General features: G+C 33.5%; 1 protein-coding gene across 6 annotated transcripts in view; it reads right to left on the bottom strand.

The window, feature by feature from the left end:
• The window catches only part of LOC121410710 (inosine-5'-monophosphate dehydrogenase 1b-like), a 61924-nt gene that overhangs the window by 17641 nt on the left and 18234 nt on the right, over positions 1-26049 (bottom strand). For 3 of the 6 annotated variants that reach the window (XR_005969367.1, XM_041602962.1, XM_041602965.1), the window contains exons 4-11: positions 24045-24119; positions 22772-22868; positions 15523-15561; positions 7445-7642; positions 6874-7073; positions 6285-6323; positions 1179-1269; positions 382-477 (exon numbers count right to left, since the gene is read on the bottom strand). Coding sequence is in view for 5 of the 6 variants with exons in the window: in XM_041602962.1 (XP_041458896.1) it covers positions 382-477; positions 1179-1269; positions 6285-6323; positions 6874-7073; positions 7445-7642; positions 15523-15561; positions 22772-22868; positions 24045-24119 (835 nt within the window). In the remaining variant the exon portion in view is untranslated. The remainder of the gene's footprint in view (positions 1-381; positions 478-1178; positions 1270-6284; positions 6324-6873; positions 7074-7444; positions 7643-15522; positions 15562-22771; positions 22869-24044; positions 24120-26049) is intronic. The other 3 variants (XM_041602963.1, XM_041602966.1, XM_041602964.1) reach the window with 2 other exon arrangements.

Raw genomic sequence — 26049 nt, 5'->3', positions numbered from 1 at the left:
TAAAAGCTAACTTACATGAAATATGAAATGGCCATTTCTCTTATTTATTCAATTATACCCTAATGCTCAGCATGTCTCCATAACTTGTTCCATCTCTCTTTCACCAACCTACCTCCTTCCCATCTTTATTTCTCACTCTCCCTCTCATTCTATTTGTCTCTCTCGTGCTCTCTATCGCTCACACTCTCTGTCTCTCAATCTCTTTTTTTCACTTGGTTTTGAATTTCTAGCCAATCCCATCGCTGCTCTTTCTCTAACTTTTGTCTTTCCACACCCAGTCCATTTTCAAAGAAATATATCATGCCTTTCATTCAGTTTCAGTTTCACTGGGTTATGAGTTCCTAAATGGCCTATACCCTTCATCCTCTATTTTTGTATTACCTTCTTGCGTGATACAGATTGAGCCACTCCCCATTCCAACCCTCAAGGCATCTGCACCAGCTTGGATCAGATTCTTGGCTTGTGCCACAGTCACAACTGAAATCAAACAAAATAATAAAAAAAAAAATAGGAATTCATCTTTTTAATGAGTGAGATCTATCTACTCCTTTTGTCTCGTCACTTCAGAAGAAATATGCATTTATTGCAAGTTATTTAACATATTGAACTTTTTAAATGGATCTCTTCTGTGTAATTTAGCAGCAATAACTGCAAATATGTAAGTCTAAACCATTACAAAACTATTACCATGATCATGGATTTTCTTGCATCAAATCATATATGTCCATTATGTCCCAAACCCTACTCAATTAGCATAAATGTATTTTTTGCCTATAAGAAAGATGAATTCTTCACCAGAATAAGATCCTATCGCATTCATGTCTCAAATGTACACATTGGTGTTTCTATCCAAATGAAATTTCGGAAATTGATGCTTCAGAGTCAAGAAAGACAGGAATATGCCTAATTTTCTTGTTAGTTTCCAACTAAATCCAAACACTTTCAAGAAATTATGAACAGATGGAGATGCAACTTTTTTGGAGCAGCCCCCCCCCCTTTTAACCATAAAAAAATTAAACATATTTTTTAATAAATGCAACAACTTAGGCTTAATAACCCTATGTTCTTGAAGTGTCCCTCCAAAATAAATCAGAAATGAGCTCTCCCAGATTTCCCTTCACCAGACCCAGCAACCATCAATATTTTCTTTTCTGATTAATAATACTATAATCACTTACCATTGCCAGCTACCACCTGTAGATCTGGATATTTGGCTTTGGTGGCCTTTATCATGCTTACTTGGAAGCTTGAATTCCCTTGTGAAGAGTCCTGAAAATAAAATATTCAAATAATACCCATAGGGTTAGATATCTATATAAAACAATACAAAACACAAAAAGAATACAAATAAGAGGTTATGAAACTAAAACTCTTAAGTTGTATTACAAGTATATTCTGATTATCTGTTCCATTGATTTGATGAAAATTGCTATCCTCATGAATATTAATCATTTCAACAAAATTTCTTTTCATTTGCAGGAGTGAAGTCATCTTGATTGATATAATTTTGGTAATGACTTATGCAATGCAATGAATATTTTAGCAAGTACTCTAAATAATTAATCCGTTGATCCAATTTTTGATAAATAAGTGGCACAATGAAGTATGTCTTGTCAAAAAGTCTGTGTTATTGTACAAATCCTATTATAAATAGCCCCAGGAATAAATAAATAAATAGCCCCAGGAAATTAAAAAAAAAAATCTGCATAATCCTATCTACATATAATTCTATACTTAAAGTGAACTAAAACTCAAGCTAAATTTGGCCATACTCTTCTAAACCAATGCTCATAAATAAATAAGAACAGTATATCATGCACATATAAAAAAATTACTTGACAGAACACATGCTCAAGTGAAAGGAGTTGTTGTCCTCTCCTTAAAAATATATCCTCAAACATAATGGACAGGACGGTAAGGAAAGAGAATAGCAATTCGATTTTTAATTTTAAACACTTGGTTGTTCTGTTGTTTAAACGGTGCAGTGTTATCTCAACAGTCACTCATTAAACTCCTGACAAGAAAAAAATTCAATTGTTGTCTAATACTGAATGAAAATCATATTTCTCTGGCTTGATTAGAATTAAAAAGCAAGTTCACCCTGACGTGAGGTTGACAGAAGTAGAAAAACAAAATATTAAAATTTGACAAATATATAATTTAGGCGTTTTTGGGGTGATTTCCTGCATGTTAATGAGCAGCTTGCAATATTTCGATTTTATAAGAAGGCCCTGTCACAAGCCATGCATGTGACTTGTGGGTGACTATTTTTGCTACCCGCACTTCACCTGTATTGGCATTATCTCGCACGTATCTTGCACGCAATTGCCCACAGGAGTGCACAAAAATGTGATATCCCCAAAGAAAAGATTTTAACATTAATGCATGAAAAAAATCAGGGGTAAAAACAGAGGCAACAAAACATTACAATAACTATCCCCATAGCCTTATTGGAGGATCACAGTCGGGGAGAAAAGTGTCATTTGATTAAGATGCCATTTAGTTACCATATTCTCAGAAAAATGAAAATGATTTTAGAGGTTACATCAGTATATCATCAGTCATACCATTTCATAAGCCTTTATACAAGAAAGCATATGACACCACATAACTTATTAATTGATTGTATGTTTGGGTTAACAATCACACCTAACCCCCTTTGAATAATGTTATAATAATAATTGGTATTGCAATATAATCCCTGATAAATATTTTGCTATGTTAAGAAGTGCATGTGTACTGTACATGTTTGTCTGAGCCATGTTAGTGTTGAATAATCAATTCTGTACCTTCGTTTCTCTTTAACCATTTCAAACAAGTAATTAAACCTGAAACTTCATGAACCAAGTGAATGAAAATAAATAACTAACCATGATGACAATGTACTATTGTGACAACCAGGTCAATACTTCTACTTTAAACCCTTATACAGAACTTGAGCACAAAGATACACATCTTCATAATCTGTGCATTGAATAGACCTGTTCATAGATCTATTCTGCACAGGATCAGGTCATTTGAGTTCAAATGGCATGGTGGTTTAATATTCAATGGATAAGCACTGACTCTGATGTCTTTGATTATTCATATAAAGTAGAAATGCAACAAATATCTTCATACATATGTATGTGCATAGCTTATTGACATGCTATTCTAGTCAGTAGTCACTAGTCTATGCAATTTCTGCATACTGCTATGTCAGGAAGGGTCATCTGAGAAAATTTGCCCAAGATAACTCTGAACTGGTCTATTTCACCATTTTCTCAAAACAAGAGAATGCTGGTTCTTCATATACAATGTAGTGTGGCAACAGCACAACCCCTCATGTATCTGTTCTTACTGCTTTTCATCACACCAGTTATAAATCATGTGAAAAGATTGTAAGTTGCATGCACAAACTTCAATATTAGTGAGCCATGCTGCAAGTGCATAGGAGAGACCGGGGTTAGTTAGAACGCAGGATAAGTTGAAACATTGTAATTTTCTTTAACATCATTAAATAAATTTCTGCGATACTGCCCTCAATTTATTGTCATTATCAACAGCCATCCACCATATTACAGACAACACATGTGCAACAAGCCTGGTGAAGTTAAAGGAATTTTTTTTGGGACCTTCTGAGTATTTTTTTTTCTCTTTCAGAAATGATTATTATCTCAGAGAAGTTTTTAGATGAAGTTGGCCAGTTTGGGGGTATAATAGACACTTGTACCAAGCTACAAAATGAGGTTATTAATATGCCATGGTGAAGTTCCTTTTTTGTGCTGTAAGCTTATAAACGTCAAATGGGCCTCCGGGGTTAGTTGGAACAAAATTGAAGGGGCCAGTTGGAACATATTCCAACTTACCCCAAACATAATTATGAATTAAAACATTGGATATGAGAAAAAAATATATAAAGTATTTTACACTCTTCTGTACATGTATTGTTTTCTTTCTCAGTTAGGTCTGAGTGTGCATTAAAGGCCTATTGTAGGCTCCTAATGCAATATTAACCCTTATAAAACTGGGGGGTGTCAATTTGACCCCCCCCTCAAGAAATTTCATCACTACGCCGTTGCGCGTATTTTTTTTACTACACAGCTCACTGACTTTTTACTTTCAAGTCTTGCGCATCATTTGAGACCAAATTTGCGATGCCTGTGTGCGCAGTTTCGAAATTACGCAACATTTTGTACGTGCATGTCAGACCCAAAATTGCTCAAAAACGTGATTCCATGTACAAGGTAAATCCAAATTGTGTTTTTCAACCAAAGGTCATAAATGTATGATTATTTTTTACTTTTGTTGGTTCAAATAGATTTATTTTATGCTATTTATGATCGCAAAAGAGTCCTGACAAAGTTTATTGGAAAAAACAAAGGTTCAAAAAACAAAGAAATACAAATTAAAAAAAAAGAAATCATATTTTTTGCAATTTTTGGTGGAATTTGTTAAAAATGTGAAAATTGATACTCTCACCAAAAATTAGCATCCTATTAGCTTAATAAATAGAGTTAAAGGCAAAAACATTAAAAAAAAAAAAATTTAGGGCAAATTTCATATGCTAATTTTGCATAATTAATTAATGAAAAAATATCAACAATTGATTTTTGTCTTGTACTTTTGATGCAGAAGTACATGAAATTGCTGACAGTACACTTTATTGCATGTAAAATCAAACGCACCCAAATATACGGAATGCTACTACACAGTCTGCTTACATGAGTGGCTGTATAGTAGAAAACATAAAGTCCAACAAATCCACACTTTAAATATTTTGAACTTGAAAAAATAAAGCAAATAAATGTAGGCTAAAACCATTTAATATTACAGTTTAAAGTAGTTTTAGTACAATTCTTAATTGACCATGCAGTGTTCCAACTTACCCCATATTGGGGTAAGTTGGAACGTGTGCGATGGTCTTGTTCAAGGTGGATTTTTTTCAGTAACCATAATAGAGTTAAAAATTCTATGGGGTACATTTAAAGCCCTTAGATATATGCTTCAAGCCGATATATTGATTTTTCTCGAATAAAATCTATTTGGATTTTACAGCCATTTTTGTCAAAAATGTTCCAACTATCCCCGGTCTCCCCTATATCTGATCATGTCTATAGACTAGGAATTATTTGCCAGCTCATAATACATTCTTATTGGTTGAAATTTACCATTAAGTGTTTTTCCACCCCTCTCTCTCTCTATTTTCAACTTGCAATAAAATGGACTTGTTCTTCCACTCCCTGTCTCTCTATATGAATGTATTATCTCTTATTTTTCAACTTACAAATGAGATGGGCTTTGTTTTTAAATTCAGTTCCATTATCTACATGCATTATAATCAATACCCAATTTTTTTTAGTACTAACCTTAAATCAATAGTGCATATAAGAGCTACATGTACAATGATCAATTGTGAAATAAAAATTATGTTCTAAAGCTATGCGTCAACAAAAAGCATGTTGCAAGCTTATTCTTTGCTTGATAAGTATAATTTGTATTCTTCTAAAAAAATTAATGGATGGAGGATACAAATTATAAACCTCAATGAAATAGAATTAACTTGAAATCATTTTACATATTTCCAGAATAAGTTATTGTTAGAAAAGGCAATACCATACTGTATATCTATTTTACTGCACAAATATACAGTAAATACATTGTGTTAATAGGTTGATCATTGCTGAAGAATTTACTTTCCCAAGTTTAATAATAATTAAGCTGCTCTCATGAATAGATGCATTAATCATAATTTCATAACTATAAACAATATTGCTGCTACTTTAGCTGCTACAACTACCTCTTCTACCTTTTCTACTACTACTACGACTACTACTACTACTGCTACTGCAGCTACTGTTGTTGCTGCTGTTGTTAATCTTGCTTGCTGATGCGGCTACTGCAGTTGCTTCCAAGGTGAGCAGTTGTTAGCGTGATACCTCCAGCCCCCTTTCATGAAACACTACAAAAACTGTAAGTCATAAAGACTATATCACTTGCTAGTCTCATGTTTCATATGGACTGTCATTTAAGGTAGGATTAGTAGCAGGCAATTCTTTCAAACAAAACAATAAAAAGTCATAATTTTCTGCCATCCCAGCAAACAAATATATGACTACCTCGAGTCAGGGATGGTGACGCATGTTATCATCAAACAATGCTCAAAAGCAGGGCAACTTGGGACACAGGACAAATGTGAAATCATCAAATGTTTCAAAACTGAGTCATGTGACAGTTTGGAGACTTGTATTTGGTGTGTATTTCATGAAAGAGGACAAGTCTACAGCAATGTTTGTCACACTCACCAAACTTTTATGATTTTCTTGTTCTAGCTCTCCATCCATCTAGGATTGAAGTAATGAGGCAGGATTAAATGCCAAACGTTGACCAGTACAAATGGATCACATCAACCTTTCTCATGCAAGACAGGGTATATAGAATAATGAACAAACCATCCCGATGATCCAAACACACAACACCCCCTGACAGATGGTGGTATGGATTTGATAAAGTTCCAACTTGACAAGATTTATTGGCAAGATCAGAACCTCCTTCCTTCATTTCCTAGAAACACTTCCTGAGAGGGCTAATATGCTTATTGGCCAAATCAGCAAGGTCTCTATTATCACTCCTTCAAGAAATACGTATATCAAAGCTTGAACTTGGAATATTTATTACGAACAGTGTTGAAAGGCACAAATAATTGGTGTATCAACATTATATTTTCCCCCTCGCAATTCAAATCTATACTTACTTAAATGACTGCATACTTACTGCATCTGTACCAATTATTCCAGCAAGCCTCAATAAAGGCTGTTTTTAAAAAAAGAAGATTTTTTAAAGCATCAGCCTGCCTTAAGTAGTCCTAAGACTGAGGACTATATAAATACTCACCAGTATGACTACATCTACACCAGCCTGGACTAGTAGGTCTAGTCTTTGATTGTCCTCCTCCCTGGTGCCAATGGCAGCCCCACAGAGCAGCTGCTTCCTGGAGTCTTTGGAGGCCAAAGGGAACTCCCTATGTTTCTTAAGATCCGTGCGAGAGATGAGAGAGACCAGTTCATCCTTCTCATTTACAATGGGTAGCTTGCCTGAAAAAAAGATGGAGGGTCAAGGAAATACCAATTCAAATGTAAACATGTAATATGATCATATTTCTTTTACATGTATGTGCAACTACCTCATGACAGACAAACTTTCAATCAGTAATGCTCTATGAATTCTTTGAAGAAAAATAACTGGTGAGAGGATACCAGTACTAAGAAACATTACATCAGCCTGCTAAGCATTTTGATAGCAATATGCTGGCAATTGTAATCCTATAATTGTTAACAATTTTTTTCTTCTTTCACTTCTTCTAACTTTTCTGTTGGGGTTTATGATTGTTATCCCTTTTTTTTTTTGTGTAGCAGAATCATTTTGCTACCATGATGAACTATATCAGAAGGCATACTACGGTTACCTTTCTTTGCTTTCTGTAGAAGATCATTGGCTTGCTTTAGAGTTACATTGGCCGGAGCAACCACCAGGTCTTCCCTGGAAGTCATGACGGTACTGAGTGGCTTAACGTAACTATCTGGTTTCAAGAAGTCGATATCGCGAGCTGTGACGATCCCGAGCAGTTTACCACCTAGTCGCCCAGTATCTGTGATTGGTATGCCTTTTAAAAAGAATCAAAAATAAAAAACATTCATATTAATAAGGAATTGAAAAGAAGAGATGATTTCCACAAGACGGTTCTTGGGATACCAAACAAGAAAGTACTCTGTTTAAATAGTTTCTGAAAATACTGTGTTTCCTTATTCCATCAAATGGTGCAATAAAAGCTATTCAAAATTCACAAATTAAATGCCCACCAAAGAGGCAGACGTACATGTACATGTATCTCAGGCAATTACAAATTACATGTATATGCAAAAACAATTTGAATATAATTCAAACCATGTATTAAAGATATTTCACTTTCACTTGTACATATTAAGTTCAACTAATTATATGTATGGCTGTCAGCAACTCTTCATTTTCCTGTATAAAAAAACGCAAAAATGCATTTTTTCTTTTCCAATTCATAATGCAATTTCTAAGTGAATATGCCATGGGAAATTCTGATATACATGTATTTTCAGACAAGAAAATATTCATATGGTCAACAGTATGTGCTTGTACATATTTTGACTTACATACTGGCACATACTGTATAGTTCATACATTTTGATAACTGCAAACAGAACCGTTATTTGGGCAAATTATCCATTTCACTTTTCTGCCAATAATCCAAGAGTCAATCTCTATGACACCGATTTGTATTATAATTAAAATCTAAAAAATATTGTGTTAATTTTTAGTTTCCTTTTTTTACCTTATGAAACCTGATTTGTTCACCTATTACATGTATAAAAGTGAACGGAAGCCACTGTTTGTAAATAATGTAATATTTTACGTCATACCAAACTTTATTTAAATAATTTACAATAGACATTTCTTAATGTGCATCATTTTCTCTTTTTTTATCATGTGCCATATCAATGACTTTTCTTTCTTTTTCTACACCTTGGGAACAAGTTTTGAAATATCACCATACTCGTGAAATTAAATATATTCCCTTATTAGATGTACATGTAACTATACATTATTTTATTTTCACTATAAAGCCATCACAGAATCCCCAAGCCTAAACACCTAAAAGGAGAATGAAACCATTGGAACAATATAGCTTGTGTGAAAACAGAAAAATCAAAGAAACAGATCAATGAAAGTTTGAGAAAAATCAGACAAATAATGAGAAAGTTATAAGCATTTGAATATTGCGATCACTAATGCTATGGAGATAGCAAATTGGCAATGCGACAAAGATGTGTGATGTCACTTGTGAACAACTCTCCCATTACTTTAGTATATATTTCATTTAAATTGCCTCTTTTATCACATCTATCCATAGATCATATGTTATTTCTTTATGAGGGCATGTAATACATAATTTTTAAGAATACATCATGGATAAAGAGTTTGTATCATCATAAGAAAAAGCAAAAAGAGACATTTGAGGGTATTTTATAGTCCACCAAAGGGAAAGTTGTTCATCAGTGACATCACACATCCTCGTCGCATTGCCAATGGGAGGATCTCCATAGAATTAGTGATTGCAATATTCAAATGCTCATAACTTTCTCATTATTTGTCCGATTTTTCTCAAACTTTCTTTATTCTTTGATTTTTCTGTTTCTAAACAGGCCTATTTGTTCCAAAGGTTTCATTCCCCTTTAAGTTTAAAAGGTTTCTCAAAGATAATTGTCAATTAACAGTCCTTCACATTTATAATTTCGTGGAGCTCAATAAATCGCTCTCCTATTTTTTTGAGGAGCTCAAATCAATTCATTACAATACATGTATGATAAAGTGTAGATTTTTCTTAACACTGTATATATGCATTAGCTGTGTTAGCTATTAATTAATCTGTGGTGAAACTAGGCCTGGGTCACGTCAACACGTTTACAAGATGTCGTACACGTTCCTGCTAAAAAAAAAAAAATTGCTAAAATTTCACATTTTACATTTTTAAGTCCATGAAATGGCCATCTTTTTTCCATAATTCCATGAAATTACTTTGATTTAGTTGCAAAAATATCAGAAAAATTAAGAATATTCACCTCTTTCCGACTCTGATTTGAACTTACCTCGGTAAATATTGTAGTCCCACATGTAGACTTCCAAGGTGTTGCCATGAAAATCTACATATGGGACTGCAATATTTACCGAGTTTAAATTAAAATCAGTCGGGAAAGAGATGAATATTCTTCATTTTTCTGATAGTTTTCGACTAAATCAAAGTAATTTCAAGGAATTATGGAAAAAAGAAGGCCATTTCATGGATTTAAAGATGTGAAATTTTAGCAATTTTTTTTCATTTTTTTTTTTTTAGGAGCATGATTTTTTGCTCTCATTTTTTTAAGGAGTGCCAGCGCGATCGCGCTCCTCAAAAATGAATGTCTGAATTAATTTGACTCTTCATCTTTCAAACACATCTTTCAAAATATTTTTTCTTAATATAGCATGGATGCATTACAAACTCTTGTGCACGCTTTTAGTTTCCCTGCTGATTCACTGGAGACTTTTATCAATTTTCTTTTTCTCTCTTTTAAACAAAAAATATACATTTACCTGGATTTAAGCTCAAGCTGCCATCCTGTTTTACTTGTGTTGTTTTTGGTTTACATTAATTATATATTTTGATAGAAGGCTGCACTTTACAAGCTCTGCTTTTTAGCAGCCTTCTCCATTCCCAACCTGTTTTTGTATGATTATCTTGATTGTAATGTACATAGACATTTTCTCTTTTTTTTAATTGTTAATATACATTAAAATATATGGAACAAAATATATTGTGAATGTTGGTATAGCAAAAGAAACATTAAGAATGTTGGTAAGTAGTACAAGTACAATCCTCGAACAGATGTTAGACAATCATATAATGCAGATTGATATACATATGATAAAAGGCATACTGCATGTATGTAGTACCTGTATTTCAAGATTATTTCCTTTTTATAAATAAATTACAATAGGATTCCATCTTTGAAAAAATGCAATCATCAAGTTCTAGATGACCTATATAAAAGGCCATGCAAATTAAAAATGATGTGGGATTCGGTAGTTGTTAAAATTTGTTTCAGTTTTAAATCAAACCCACACAACCTACATGTAATTTCAAAAGATTTAGTTTCACAGCACTCATTAGCAATTTACACTCCAAAAAACAACAAAAGACCTCCCAACAATTTCAGATAAAAGCAGATTTACTTCATTTTTTTGTACTTATAGGGCAAATGAACCAGCAGCGTAAATATCCCCAACTGAAGTCCTTAACTAATCATATCTAGCAAAGATTATTACCCATAATTCAACTTTCTCAGTCAGCATTGTAGTCTTGTAATGTAGGCACAAATGAATGATGACACACTTATTCACTATTCAATACATTTATTCTGCAATAACTATGTTACCAAGCGGGGGTTTCGGATTCCAGTGACCCAGGTTTGATCCCACACGGTGCGCTACTGCCCTTCGGTAGGGCATTAATCCCCATTACCAGGTCCCTCAGAGAGGACCTTAAGCTGTCAGTCCTCTGGTTTCTTGCCTACACTACAAGTATTCATGCTTTCTTAGCAATCAGGTAAAAAAAAAAATCACCACCACCATACAGCATACAGGTACCCTTCCACTCAAAAGCATTTCAGTTTCTATACATAAATGAAATTATTGGCCAATTCATCTTCTAGAGAATTAATGGTTGTTAATTATAATGTAACACACAGTCAATATGCAATACACTATGTCGGTCAGATCACTCCCCCTTTAAGAAATCAATCATCAAACAACTTCAAATGATCTATGTTTATCTTATTATTGACATTTTTCAAAAATATTTTATCCAGAATTTCATGAATTATAGACTGCCCATGAGTGGTAATGCATAGGAAGCACAAATATGTATTCATTTTCCAAATTATTTCATGAAGAAGATTACAGGAGTCTCTATTTTGATACTTAACCCCTCCCCCAAGAAAAATAAATAAATGATAACAATTATAAAGAAAGCGATAAAAATTAAAAACTATTGTACATATACAAAGTATGAAGCCCTAAACTTGAACAAGTTACATTTGCTTTATCAATAAGACACATTAACATGAGTTTTGAAAACATCAAGCATATGTAATTATGGGGTATGGGTTATATGACTTTCTTTTTCTTGAAGTATACACATTAACACATTTTCTGTTTAATTTTCCAGAACAAGGTGAGAAATGAAGAAAAATATTTGTTTATAGTGTTGAGATTGTTTATCCATTTATTATCCAGAAAGTGGTTTGAAAATACTGAAAATTTGGTGCAATGTGAAATCAATATCCTACATCTAATTTATGTGATCTTTAAGTTAAACATGAAACTATTCATCATTATACTCCATAATAAAAATCTTGCTTAAAATGGGTCAAAAGTTTATCATGTGATTGTTGATTCCTCATCAGTCATCCATCATAATGGTTTTGTGTTTGATGCTCAATTAGGTCTATAAAGTCATAACATTATCATTTTGAGTATAAAAGGGCATTGACCCTCAATTTTCTTTGTTCCATTTTTTTTATCACATACAGTGAATTCTTATTATTTTTTTTTTATGTCACAATTACCTCACTCACACAAGCTCTAGATGTGCAGATAGTTTGCATATGCAAAAAACAGCAAATGTAGCATGAGCTAAAAATTGTGTATTGATAATCTACTCAATTCATTTTCCCCTATTACATATATCGATATCAAATTTCCTTAAAGTGATTGGTTAACATTGGTTTGACTTTAAAAATCTGAGCTAGAAGGTCACACTTGTCGCCTGTGTCTGTGATATGTTACAAAAATGAAGCCCAGAAAAAAATTGCGTTCAAAAATAATTATTTAGCGCTTCAAAAATTGAAATATAAAGTGACCGGAAACACCATCTTAATTTCATCCCATACACTTATGTGTACTATTTAGGTATCTATAAGACGCCTATTTACAAAATCGGGTTTGCCTTGTAGTTTTCGCTTTTCATTCTCAATAAGGGTTGTTTTCAGGGTTTATTAGTTCTAATACATGCACTTGTACACATGTTTCATCTTGGTTTGAGAATTTTTTAAATTGGCTGCTCACAAAGTTAAACAATACCTTTAAGTGACATACCTAGATTCTCCAACTGTGATTTGTTCCTTACGATCACCAATATAATAATTTTTAGAGAGGTTTCAACAAAGATTTTTTCAAGGTAATAAAAAACTAGCTTCTTCCAAACTTGATAATTTTTGCGATTTGCTTATGGCATATTCTTTTTATACCTTTCATACTTAAACTAAACCTACAGGTTCTCTAAGACCTCATCAACTCTTATTGATGTTTTTCAAAGAGACCTGGGGATTTTATTAAGGCTGGTATAAGATTTTCATAAACAATATAGTTTACAAAAGGTATCATTAATGATATAAATATTGCTCAATCATTTATGCCGATGATACCAACCTATTTTTGTTCGAGGAAAGGAAATAGATGATTTTTTGTGTAACACAGCAAACTCTGAATTAGTGAAGATTTCTGAATGGTTTGCATAAAAAAGTTCAAAATCAACATCAATGCTGTACACCCAAGAATAAACAAATCCATTTCTAGGAATGACTTTTTGCTTTTTTTTTGCCTGTTTATTTGTTTGTGGACAATATGGATCCCAAGCTCGGTACTTGTCACTACCACTACCAAAGTGACCTGCCTACTTTCATTTTCTTTTTGTCTATTGGTGCTTTGTGATTCTTGTAGATTTTTGTTTTGACAATTGTCAGGACTCTAAAATCTGATAAATTAAAACTATTTTGGAATAGCATATACTGGATAATGTGCATACTCTTCCTCAACCATGCTGGAAAAAATAATTTGCGCCAAACAAAGAACATTGATAGTTCTATTTTATACACTTTGAATAAACAAATACCATGGTGCCATTCTGTTTATTTGTTGGCATCACCATCATTTATTTTTGGGATGGGATATTTGTTGTATTACAGTCCGACCTCTCTTATCCGGCCTCCCCTTATCCGGATCTCTCTATTATCCGGACGCACACTTGCCAAGATTTTTTTTATGTTTTATTTAATCTACTACTGGTACCTGAGGAAATGAGATTTCAATCTAAACTCAATCCTATACGTAAACTCACTTTGATTACATATATTTCCCAACATAGTCACCCTACACCAAACATATTTTTCATGAAAATATCTCACCGAAATCACCAAAAGAACTTTAGGAATGATAATTTCCAGTAAATCAGGGTGCAGCGCAGACATTACATCACGTTTCTCTTTTTGCTTTGCGGGAAAAACAACACATGTCTTGCTAGCTAACTTTAGGCCTCAATACGGACAGCGCCATCTATCATGTTTGAGCCTACAGTCAGTGTAACAATGGCTGACATTGCGAAGCTGCGCTACCCGCAGCGATGATTTTAAAACTTGGTTTCATCGAGTCATTCTCTTTCTTTCGAGGTATGCTCGATGTATACCTCAGTCATTTTAGCAGGTAAATTATCCAAGAGTTTTGTCCATCGAACGATTTCATTTCCATAAAAACACTGTGACTCTGCAGTGAATATTGTCTTTACCGTACGCCCACTACAATTATTTATAGTGTAGCTACGGCCGGTGGCCTGGGGAGGCAGCCGGCATGAAAACGGGCGTGTATTTAATATTGGGTCTCCCAGATCCGGATAAATCCCTTATCCGGATTGGTGCTGGTCCCAACGTGTCCGGATAAGAGAGGTCGGACTGTATTATCTTTTCCCCTCCACTCCGTTGACAGGATAAATAATGTGAGAAAAATTGTAGTAAAGCACATCAAACCTCACATCATTGCAAAATGTTACACAGAACCTCCAAAATCCCTGCCAATACAACCCACAAACATACATGTACCTATAGTGAATCAAATATAGACTTGACTGGATAATAAAAGCTCAACCCTTTTTATTATCCACTGTATACAGTGTACATTCATAGTATGTATTTGAGTCAATGCACACTGAAAAAAAATCACACAAGCCTGGAATTAGGGGAAAAAACAAAACGAAACACACTATTGGTCTTCTGCACATTAAGTCCTTCACTTATTCAAAATAACTAAATTTTTCACATAAAATTAATTTACAGACATTCTTGATTTGAACAGTTCATCATAATTATCACAAATTTACAAGTACTTGCACTGAAATTATGACAGAAAACATGTCCAAGTAAAACTTCAAAAACTTGTTCAAATGCAGTAATTTTGCAGGTAGTTTTCCCTTCTAAGATTTTCAAAGTTGAATATAATGTGGTCTACATGACTAGGAGTCAATAGAAATGACACAGTGTACATGGTATTTCTTTTCACAGAAGCTTTTAAAAGCTTAAAAAGGAACTAAAGCCCCCCCACCCCCCCCCCAAAAAAAAAGTAAAATTAGCAATCAGGGGTGAAGGTCAAATATACAATATTTGAATGAATAGGAATACATCTTTTCTCATTTCCTTTATGATCTTGATATATACTTTAATTCTTCTTGATTATGAGCAAGCCTGAATGCTACATACCCATCCGTGATGTGCATTCTAATTACAGTATACATGGCAGGTGAACAGGGGAATAAATAACTCATGTCAACCATGTATTTAAAAAATATCATACTCTGCAGGAATACATTTTAAAATTTGTCTCTTTTTTGAAAGTTTATATATATAAAACATGTCCTGGAATTTAAGCGATGGACTACATTACATGTAGCTTGGTAATTCATGTCCAGTTACGCTAAATTAGTACAAAAAGATAATTTTAAATAATTATTTCAAATGTGAAGGACTCAAGGTGCACAGGAGCAATAGGATGTCACTCAAAGAAAGGAAGGTAAAACAACCCAAAAGGTGTAGGTATTAAAAGAGGATTAGAAATAAACAGTGATCAACACAAAAACTCTATTGGCTATACCAAGGATCTTGTGTGGCAAATCTTGAGAAGCCGGGATTCCTAGAAACACAAGGGAAGCAGCCAAGGTTATTCAATCAATAAAATGAAATAAGAATCTAATGCAAGTATTACAAATTTTACAATATAAAAGAAATTATAATAATAATAAAAAATTAATAACACATTGAAACTTTGATCTATATAACAGCTAATATTCAGTCCCTGGCTTTAATTTCAAATCATGTACATGAAGTGTCAAAGAAAACAAAATAGGCCAATTTAAAAAAAGTTGTGCTTATATAAATTATGATATAGTGTGCTTTAAAATATCTAATGACTACAGTATTTCAAACAAAAGTGATACAAATATCTCTATCTGAGAAGAAGTTCAAGAAATCTCATGATGCTACCATTGACAATATTACATGTGCATGCTAAAATACACATCAATTAGAAAGAATCTCATGAAGGTTAAACAAGACATGCAATAATACATGCAAGAATGGGTCCATAGAATGATACTAAAACCATTGTGTTAAAAATCTATGACATAAAATGTTTATCATAAAAAATATGCATGAAACATAAAGTAACCTATGAAACACAATTTACATGCAAAAAAAGATGTATCAAACAAGGTATATAATGTAATCTCTCATTGTTATTATTTTTCCAGCAAAACATCAAACAAATTCTTTACACAAGTTCCATCTTTTGTGTATGAGGGCAGGGAGTGTCTATCATAAACTGCTATATAATGAAAAATTAAAGTTGAATTATGCATTTTTTTAAGAAAAAAATAAAGTACATGTTGTAATGGGAACATATTTTTGTTAGCAACTAGCACCAAAATACATACAGTAAATAAAACTTTAAAAAAGATATGTCCTTGAGTGTTGCTTTGAGCAGTCATTGTTTGTTTGAACAAGAGAACAAAAAAAAAATATATCTAATCTGCCTACATGATGCCTGCAAAAAGTCCCTTATACAATAAAGTAAATCTCACAAATCTATGCATCTATTCAAAACCATCCACACCCACAAAACCCTTGCTGAAGATTATCAGACATTTGGGTGGGTCTTGACTGATGAATCATGCATATTTAGAAATAAGAGAAGCCCTTCATCATTAAAGGGATGGTTTCACTTTTGATGAACTAATTTTTAACTGATAGTGAAGGTGAAAGTTCCTTCCATGAATTACATGTAAATTCTAAGCCTTTTCATAAAAATATTAGACTTTGAATGCTCATATTCATTGCTGACAGCAATCAATCTGCCAAGAAGACTCTTTAACAGTTTTCAAATAATATAGGTTTTGAATCTAGTTATATTTTTAAAGCCCCTAGTGGCAGTTTTGTGGGGGGAATACAGCTACTCATCTTGCACTTGCATCTTTGAGTGTTTATTTTTTCTTACTCTATTATGTAGTTGATACATCCTCTTTCTATCCTACTATACTCTTATCATCTACCTGAGGAGTGGAAAACATCTACATGTATCATCTTCGAACAAATGTCAATGGAAATTATACAATGTATGCACATAACTTTGGTTTCCTAATATTAATTTGCACAATCATGTCTAAAATATTTGGTGTGCAAATTCAAAGCTTTGCTGGTTCTTTACAGTGAATTTCATCAAATTTTATCAAATCAATTTTGTGATTAATTTGAATTTTTCTTTTTCTTTTTTTCAATAATTCTGCTCAAACACATTGCAAGTCTGAAATATGTTGTGGGAAACAGAGCAAAATACTTTAACCCGTTCGCGACGGCATAGTAGAATAGGTTCTAACACCCCAAACGAGATTAATCAGCCGACCATGTCAAGTTCGAACAGCTCCATTGTTCCGTGCGTGCGAGCTGGATCGTTGATTACAAAAGCGTGTGTGCGATCCACGATGAGTGAATTGATCGATCGATAGTTTTCGCGCATGCGTAGTTCATTTCCTGTTTTGGCTGCACGGAGTTCAGAGCTCACCTGTCGCTCAAGAGCTATAATTATGTCCGCACAAAGTGACTTCTTTGAGAATGTATTGTTTGTGATGTGGGTTTTGAAGTTCTTCTTGGACTTCTTCTTTTTTTATATTACTATTATCATAATATTATCATTCTCCCTTCCTTTCTTCTTCCTTTTCTTCTTTTGCGATCTTATTATTATCAAAATTATTATTCTCATTTCTTTTCTTCTCATATTCTTCTTTTTCGATATTCTTCTTATCTTATCATCCTCATTTCCTTTCTTCTTCTGTTCGATCTGTGTCTCATCTTTTTGTTCTTATACTTCCTATTTATAGACCCCCCTTCTCCCTTGATATAGTCTTGCTTTGTTTCCTCTTGCAAATGAAATCCTCCTTTTTCTTTTTTATAATGCTCCCTTTTCCTTTTCTCCTCCTTCTTCTTCACTGATAATTGTGCAATCCTACACCTCCTCCATCTCCTAAGTTTTCTTTTTCCATTTCCCTTCTATTTATTCTTGTTATGATTTTGCTTGTGCTTCTTCCTTTTCGTTTTTTTTTCTTCGTCGTCTTATCTTCTCTTACCTATTCTCATTCTTTTACTCCCGTCATCCTATTTTGCTTTATTTTGTTCTCTCTCTGTTTTTCTCTTCTTGCAAAATGAAAAAAAATGAAGAATATGATATTTCTTTTTAAAATTATGTCCGCCAAAACATGAATCTTCAAAATATCTTTATATGCATACAAGTAATATTTTCTGAACAAGAAATCATAATCTTCTCGATAGGGAGCAGTTCTTACCAATCCAAAAGTTTGCAAGGTGGTATACGACAATTATTTTGAAGATTATTTATCATTTATCATCCAATTATTTAAGTTAGCCCACCCCATCCCCCATGATCACCATTATCTTCTCCTTTCATCTTTTTTTTCTGTTTCGTCTGCTTTTTTATTTTATCTTTTTCTTTGTCTTATCATTATTATATTCATAATCTTGATCATTGTTGTTATTATTGTCAAAATCATTATTATTATTTTTATTATCCGATTGTTATATTTTCTTTTATTATTTGTTATTATCATTGTTAGTGTTGATAGTAATGTTTATAATTGTTATAATTGATATTATGTAAACATTTGAATATTTACATGTAAAGAATAAAAGAATTTAGTTTAATTCGATTGAAAAATATTATTGCTATTGTCATGTTTGTTTGGCGCAGCCCGAAAGAAGAATCAGTTTCGCTGAATGCCATCCCCTCTACCCTCTCTAATCCCCTTACCTCTAGTCAACCTCTACTCTCCTCTATTTTCCCTTTACTTTTTCCCTTCTTTTCAATCAGTAGCTTACGCAGGGGGGGGGGTAGGGTTCTATTTCATACGAGGCGCTTTTAATCGAAAAAAAATGTACTACAACACTGCGCAGACAAGTGGGTTATGTTCTCCCTCTCTTCTTCATTTCCTGTTCCGTGCCCCCGGCCCTCTCTCTATTTTTTCCCTTCTTAGTATTATCTCGTCATCACAGAAAAATGTCCAAACCCGGCCCTCCAAGCCCAACCCATAATAAAAATAGAACCTATTTTAGGATAGGTGCCCGGCATATTCGGCACATAATCAATTTCAAATGATGTCTAGATTTTACGTCGTCAGAAATGTTCAACAAAAAACTCCAAATTATTTCCTTAATTCAAAATCCAAAGGAGACGTTGCCATGTATTTGTGTAAAAAAAATGAATATTATGTATCACATGATTCTAGTAATTAAATTTGTATTATAAACAAGACATTCTGCCTTTCTTTCATTATCCAAGAATATGCAATAAGTCCCTGCAATCCGTTTTATTTATTGTGGACTTACTCAATTCTCAGTTTATTTCACTAGTTTAGAACGTGTGTGGTTATTTTCTTGACATTTATGTGCAAAGGATTTAATGATCAACAAATGATTAGTAATGCATGGAAAAATGCAAGAAAGAATAACATAAGTATATGTTGGACAATTTAAAATGGAAAAAAAAATGAGTGTGACCAGAAAGACATTTTCGGTTTTGCTGGTAATCTATTTGTTAGAGATCGGCGGTGAACCAAGGAATTCTCGGTGGAGGGGACTATAAATGCGCTACTTTTTCTTTACTTTTTTTCTGACAAGCAAAGGGGGGAGGAAATAGAGGTCAGCAATGAAATCGCAACCCAAGTTACACCATTACTCTTTTATACCCCTTTTTTCTAATTCTAGTGCATATGAATTATATTCCATCGTCTAACCCCCACCCCCTATTTGATTCGCCACACTCACTGTCAAATTTTCGGACAATATGATTTGATTACATTTTAGGAACTTTCCTTTTGGAAATTATTATTTCCTGCGTTCAGTTTGTTTTAATATACAATTTCGTCAAGATGGAAAAGGACTCTGAAAATGATAACCTGCATTGCAAAAGTAAAATTCTTAAATGTCGTAAGTGTATATAATTTCTCACCCGGTACATTCACCTTTGCAGAATTTCGATGTATTAAAATAATTCTTATGTTGTATTTCTCCCCTTCCTTTTTCCTTGTAGCCAACAATCCATAAGAGCTCCGATGAAAATACAAATATAACAAGTTAATTAGAGAACTGTAAGAGGAAGAGCGTGCTTAAAAAGAGATACATAGAAAGGCCATTCTCGCCTGCCTAAATATCATATTCCAGCTCATATTGACTGATACATATTATCTCTAATTAATTAATTAATTTATTGTCTTTATTAATTAATTCATGTACTGATTGCTTTATCTCATATCTTTATCCAACTTGAGCGTCTGTTATGGTCTATGGAGTACGGCTAAAATAAAACAAATAACCGAATGGACGTATATGGAATCACAATATGCTTTATGCCGTTTTTCTCGCACCCTTCTAACAAGCAATTAAAAAAAAATAAAACGAGCCGCATGATGATAATGATTAATAATTCATATAATATCCACTAAACATTGTGATCAAGGCGCTCTACTTATTTATTACCCGGCTTACATCAATTTTGTTCCGTGAAAAGCATTATAGGCCTGTTTGCAGACATAAACATAGATATTTTATTTTAATATATTCTGCTTTTCATTCCCTCTATCTTCTCGAATAATATATCCATGGAATACATATTTACTCCATGCTCTGGATTCCTATCGCATCACATTTTTTATATGCAGGTCAAACCAAACCACGATAACATGCATCAGAATAAAATCAATCGGGGAAACCTTAGATTTTTCGAATATTCATATAATGAGATTATATGGATAAAACATGCTTCATATACTTTGTACATCGTAAATAACACATATTAGTCTTCATTAGCATGATTATGCCTATGTCACGGTGTTTATCACTCTTTGGTGTTAAACCAAACTGACAAAGGGTGAATTCATCCGTACATCCTTCCCTTTCAAGTCACTCGTTTACATTGTTAGTAAGTGGCAACTTTATTGATCTTCGCAGGATGCCCTTTTGTTATTTTCAAAGGAAAGGGGGCCATGCCTCCATCAATTACCCCATCCGTATCGTTAGAACAAAATAGAGTGTATGTACGATCCGAGGTATTCTCAATAGCCAGCTGTATACACTTTTGTTTAGGATTATAGAAATCGATATCAACTTAAAGTCGTGTACTCTCTTCTAGTTTGATCTAGCTTGATCAGTTCATGAAGTTGAATATTATGACAACAATTTTCAAGAGGCAAAATAATGCACCTAAATGAAAGAAGAAAACAAAAATCGATGTGTTATAAACTGAAATCATTATTTTTTTTTCTTCCTATATTCTACCAACGGCGCCATTTTGAAACCTCACTAGCAATTTTTTTTGTATTGAGTAGTTTTTATTGACAACTTCAATTCATATACAAAATAAAATATATGTAAAAAATAAAACTATGAAACATAATATTTTCATGAATGTTACAATAAAACACAATGTCAGACATCTTCCAATACATAATTATAAATAACATTGATTATAATATATGCATCAAGAAGAAACTTCTACAGAAAATTCCAACATATTGATTTTTTCCAGTGTCAAATAAAAAACATAAGAGAAATTTTCCACATACAAAAATAAATCATTAATAAAACCTTAAACGAATTGAAGCCATCAGCATATATATTTTTGACCCATCACCTCGGCCTCCTCACCCAAATAAATTCAAACACACACTCAGCCCTTGTCATTACCCCCCCCCCCCACCCTCCCATGAACACCCCCATCCACTATCCCGTGGAGAACTGGCTCTGGGCTCCAATACATGGTCTAATATTTAAGTTTTCCCATTTAGAGAAAGCAATCTAATATAGTATCGATCATGTCGATCGTTTTCGATCTATCGTTGATCATATCAGCGCACGCACGCAGCTCTGCGTGCGTTTTGGGTTGCATTTCGCTGCTCCCATTATTTTCCCTCACTCTTATTGATTACGGTGTATACGTGGTCCTGCGAAACTGAAAATCATTGAAATCAAGCTTTCATCGCGGCAATGCCCACTGTACGCGAATATTGGACTCTCATCGAAGCATAACTCGTTTTATAATGCTTTATAAACTATAGAAACAAAAGGTAAAAACGTATGACTTTCTGGAATGTGTAGTTTAATTAATGGACATTGTAATTATAACACAGAAAAGGCAGAAACATAGTATGAAATTGTATTTTTAAGGCCTGCAAATGGATTCGAGTAATAGCCTTTGGGGAACCGACTATATACGGCTCCCGTACATGAATGAGTTTTAGGGAACCGTATATAGCCGGCTCCCGTTGGCAACGGGTTAATATCAAAGCCCATGTAAGGATTTGAAAGGGGAAAATAGGATTAGCATGCTGTTATAATGAAACAAAGATACATGTACAAAAAAAGTTAACGGTATATAAAATATTGACAAAAATTTTTTTTAATTTTATAGCAACTAGTTTTTGTCTTAAATATGCCTACTGAAAATCACATTACAATATTTAGATTTGGCTATTATTCTTGCTTGGTTGCACAAATACATGAAAAGAAGAATGCATTCTACTGAAGCATTATTATAAACAGCAGATGAACAGTGACATTTTGAAATGTATTGGGAGAGCAATTTATGCAGTTTTCAGTCAGCTACACAAATTGAAAGAGAGGGAATGAAGCAATTGTTGTTAAAACTCTACAGCAGAGGTAATATAAATCTAAGTTCAAACACATACTACACATTTACTACGCATGTATATGAATACAAAGAAACGGGTTAAAGCTATTCAGAATACACAGAGACAGAATAATAAATGATTTTATGATGTTACCTGAAAAGCCATGTCTTGCTTTTGAGCCAAAGACATCACCTACAGTGTCATCAGGACCAAGCACAACAGGATCCATGATGAAACCTTGTTCATATTTCTGAAATTATTTGAAAAGTACAGAATAAAAGAGAAAAACACATTGATTCCATGTTGATATATTCAATCTAACATATTTCACCTAATTCCAACTTAACAAAGCAAACCTCTCTCCCTTTTTAAAATACTGTTATTTTTCCACATTACAATTTGTAACAAATAATTTGGCATTAATTTTCATCAGCTCCCTTCACTCATTTACTGATGTACATTAACTTTAATAAAGGGCATATTAGAAGAAATAACCACAATAATTTGAAAGTCACTATTTCTCCTTTAATGCATGTTCATTCATGCATGACACAACAGATCAATCAGATGGTTATTGTGTGTACATAATGTAGGATCAATACTTATAAAATCATTTTTATCAAAGCTTGTTTTGTCAAAATTCCCAATTGTTATTTTCGAAAATGTGGCATTTACCGAGTGAATTTTCTCATTTTCATGAGGATAAATCCGTACTACTTGGCAGCTCTGGGAATGGTGCACTTTTGATTAATCATTTGAGAAGAATTTCACAACAGAATTAATTGCAACAGTTTATTCTTCTAATACACACCATATTTCGATTCAGCATAATGAAATATGTCCACATAATAACTTATCGTGGCCAAGGTATAGCCAAATGAGTACCTAATAATTCCCATCAAAATCAGTGTTTATTGGCTTGATTCATAAACTGCTTGGAACCAGGCAAGCATGAATTGATTTCAGTGGGGCTTGCTTTTACAGTCATATGGTCATTTATATCTTGGGGCCCCCATGCACTCATTAACGCCAAATTTGAGTTATGAATAGTTTTCATCATTCATCACCAAAATATGGTATCAATATAATAGCACTTGCTACTCTATGGTGGGATGAATCTTTCACATCCCAGAAGGTCTTAAGCCCATCTAAGAAACAGATCATAGACAGCTGCCTCTCAATAATAATTTACTCACACACAGTTTGAGCCTACATTTACATCAAGAAATCAGTAATATGGAGAGCTTGGTATGAGGAAAATAGATTCCAAAAGATTTTGCAAAGTATAAAGTTGAATAGTTGCCAAATAAATGATAATGAAATATCCACAGAGTAATGCTGAAGGGATGTGCATCTGCAGACATAGAAGAGGATAGTCCTGAGAGAAAATGGAGAATGGTTACGAGGAATGATGACTAATACTCACCTTAACTTTTCTGACTTCATTTGCTTGGAATTCGGGCGTGCAGTTATGATGTATGATACCAATGCCTCCACATAACTGAAAGAAGGTAAAGAGTGAGAAACAAGTATAAAAACATTTTCATTTGTAACATTATTATGTGATCATCCCTGGAAATATTAGACAAGAAGTCGGGAGTCATTCTCAATAGAGATGTGAACATAACATATACATATTTGGATGTTTGTAACATGTATTGAAAGTGCATTTCTTTCTCCCTATAATTTTTTCATACAGATATACTAAGGTACTGTATGCATAGTCTACATATTTGAGAAATGTTTAAGGGGGGCTGTGTCCCACTACGAGGTGCTCTAGAACACAGTGTCAGTCCGCCATTAGAGAATTTTCATATAATGATTGTCTGATCTTTATTGGGAAACAAATGTTTTGGAGTGTAATGCAATCCCTTCTTATCCTCAGCAACAGCATAAAGAATAGCAGAAATTTCTTTGTTACAGTATCAAATATTGAAGACATACATTTTATTCTCAGACTGCAAGAAAGAAGATATAAATGTTATATTCCTGCTATGAAAGCAGAGACTCTGTGAGTAAAGGATTTATTTCAGGATATAAAGGTACATGTAACTGTGATACAGGCAATATACAGCTTCATCAACAGTCAACACTCTGAAAATGGATTCTTACATGTAAAATGCAGGTAGAAATAAAGCAGGTCCCTGCTAATTGGTCATCCAGGGGAGCGTTTAATCAACATGTCGAAAAAAATATTGAATTAATATCTTCACAAGAACACAGATTATCTGTTAAAGCATTTGTGTATGCATCCATGTGCAGTGCTTTGTACAGTCCCCCTGTACAGATATATGTAGTCTGTAAATCACTTTTCCCTAAGCCTCCTGAACATAAATTGAGCTGGTCTTGTTTACCATGAAATATAAACTGAATTTCATTATCCCATCCAGGGACTCAATATTTCATTGATTATTTTTCATTCCATCGCAAAGAGCATGTAACAATCCATTCTCTTTCTATCTAAAAATCATGGAGTGTAGATAAAATACCTTTCTTTTTCTAGTCATTGAAGATGGTCAATTTTATTTAAGCTCCAAGTGCAGCCTATTCTGAACATGTCTCTTATCTCTGATCTCTCTGCTCTTCCTGATAAGTCTGCAATTATACCTTTTTATTTCTATCTCCCTCTTTGTTTCAATACTTTTTCTTTGTCTTTTTCTACCACACCGCTTCCATTCTATTACTGTATGACCAATTTCCAATATTCATTGCTCATTAGGGTATTTTTTTACCTCCCTCCATCCCTCTCCCGTCTCTTTCTCCATCCCCTATTAACCATCCCTTTTACCCTCCATCCTATCTCCTTGATACACACGCTCTGGCATATTGACTGAGTAGTGAATAAATGAATTTAGCTGGGCATCACGTAAATTGAAACCAGAGAACTGCATCAGTATGGTTGCTAATGGCAACACCATCTATGCGGCATGGAGTAAAAATACTTTCACCAATAGCACTGAATACAAAACGTCTGATAAATAACACGCAATAACAACTATACATGTATATGAGTTGCTAGGACAGAAAGAGTTCTATCATGCACATACCGGGTAAATTTCTCTTAATGGGGAATGAAACCTTTGGAACAAATAGGCTTGTGTAGAAACAGAAAAATCAAAGAATAAGAATAAAGAAAGTTTGAGAAAAATCGGACAAATAATGAGAAAGTTATGAGTCTTTGAACATTGCAATCACTAATGCTATGGAGATCCTCCCATTGGCAATGCGACAAGGATGTGTGATGTCACTGATGAACAACTTTCCCTTTGGTGGACTATAAAATACCCTCAAAATGTCTCTTTTTGCTTTTTCTTACGATGATACAAACTCTTTATCCATTATATATTCTTAAAAAATATGTATTACATGCCCTCATGTAGAAAGAACACATGATCTATGGATAGATGTGATAAAAGAGGCAATTCAAGTGA

This window comes from Lytechinus variegatus, chromosome 3 (assembly GCF_018143015.1).
Source record: "Lytechinus variegatus isolate NC3 chromosome 3, Lvar_3.0, whole genome shotgun sequence".
NCBI lineage: Eukaryota > Metazoa > Echinodermata > Echinoidea > Temnopleuroida > Toxopneustidae > Lytechinus > Lytechinus variegatus.
This window is presented reverse-complemented; position numbering and strand designations above follow the sequence as displayed.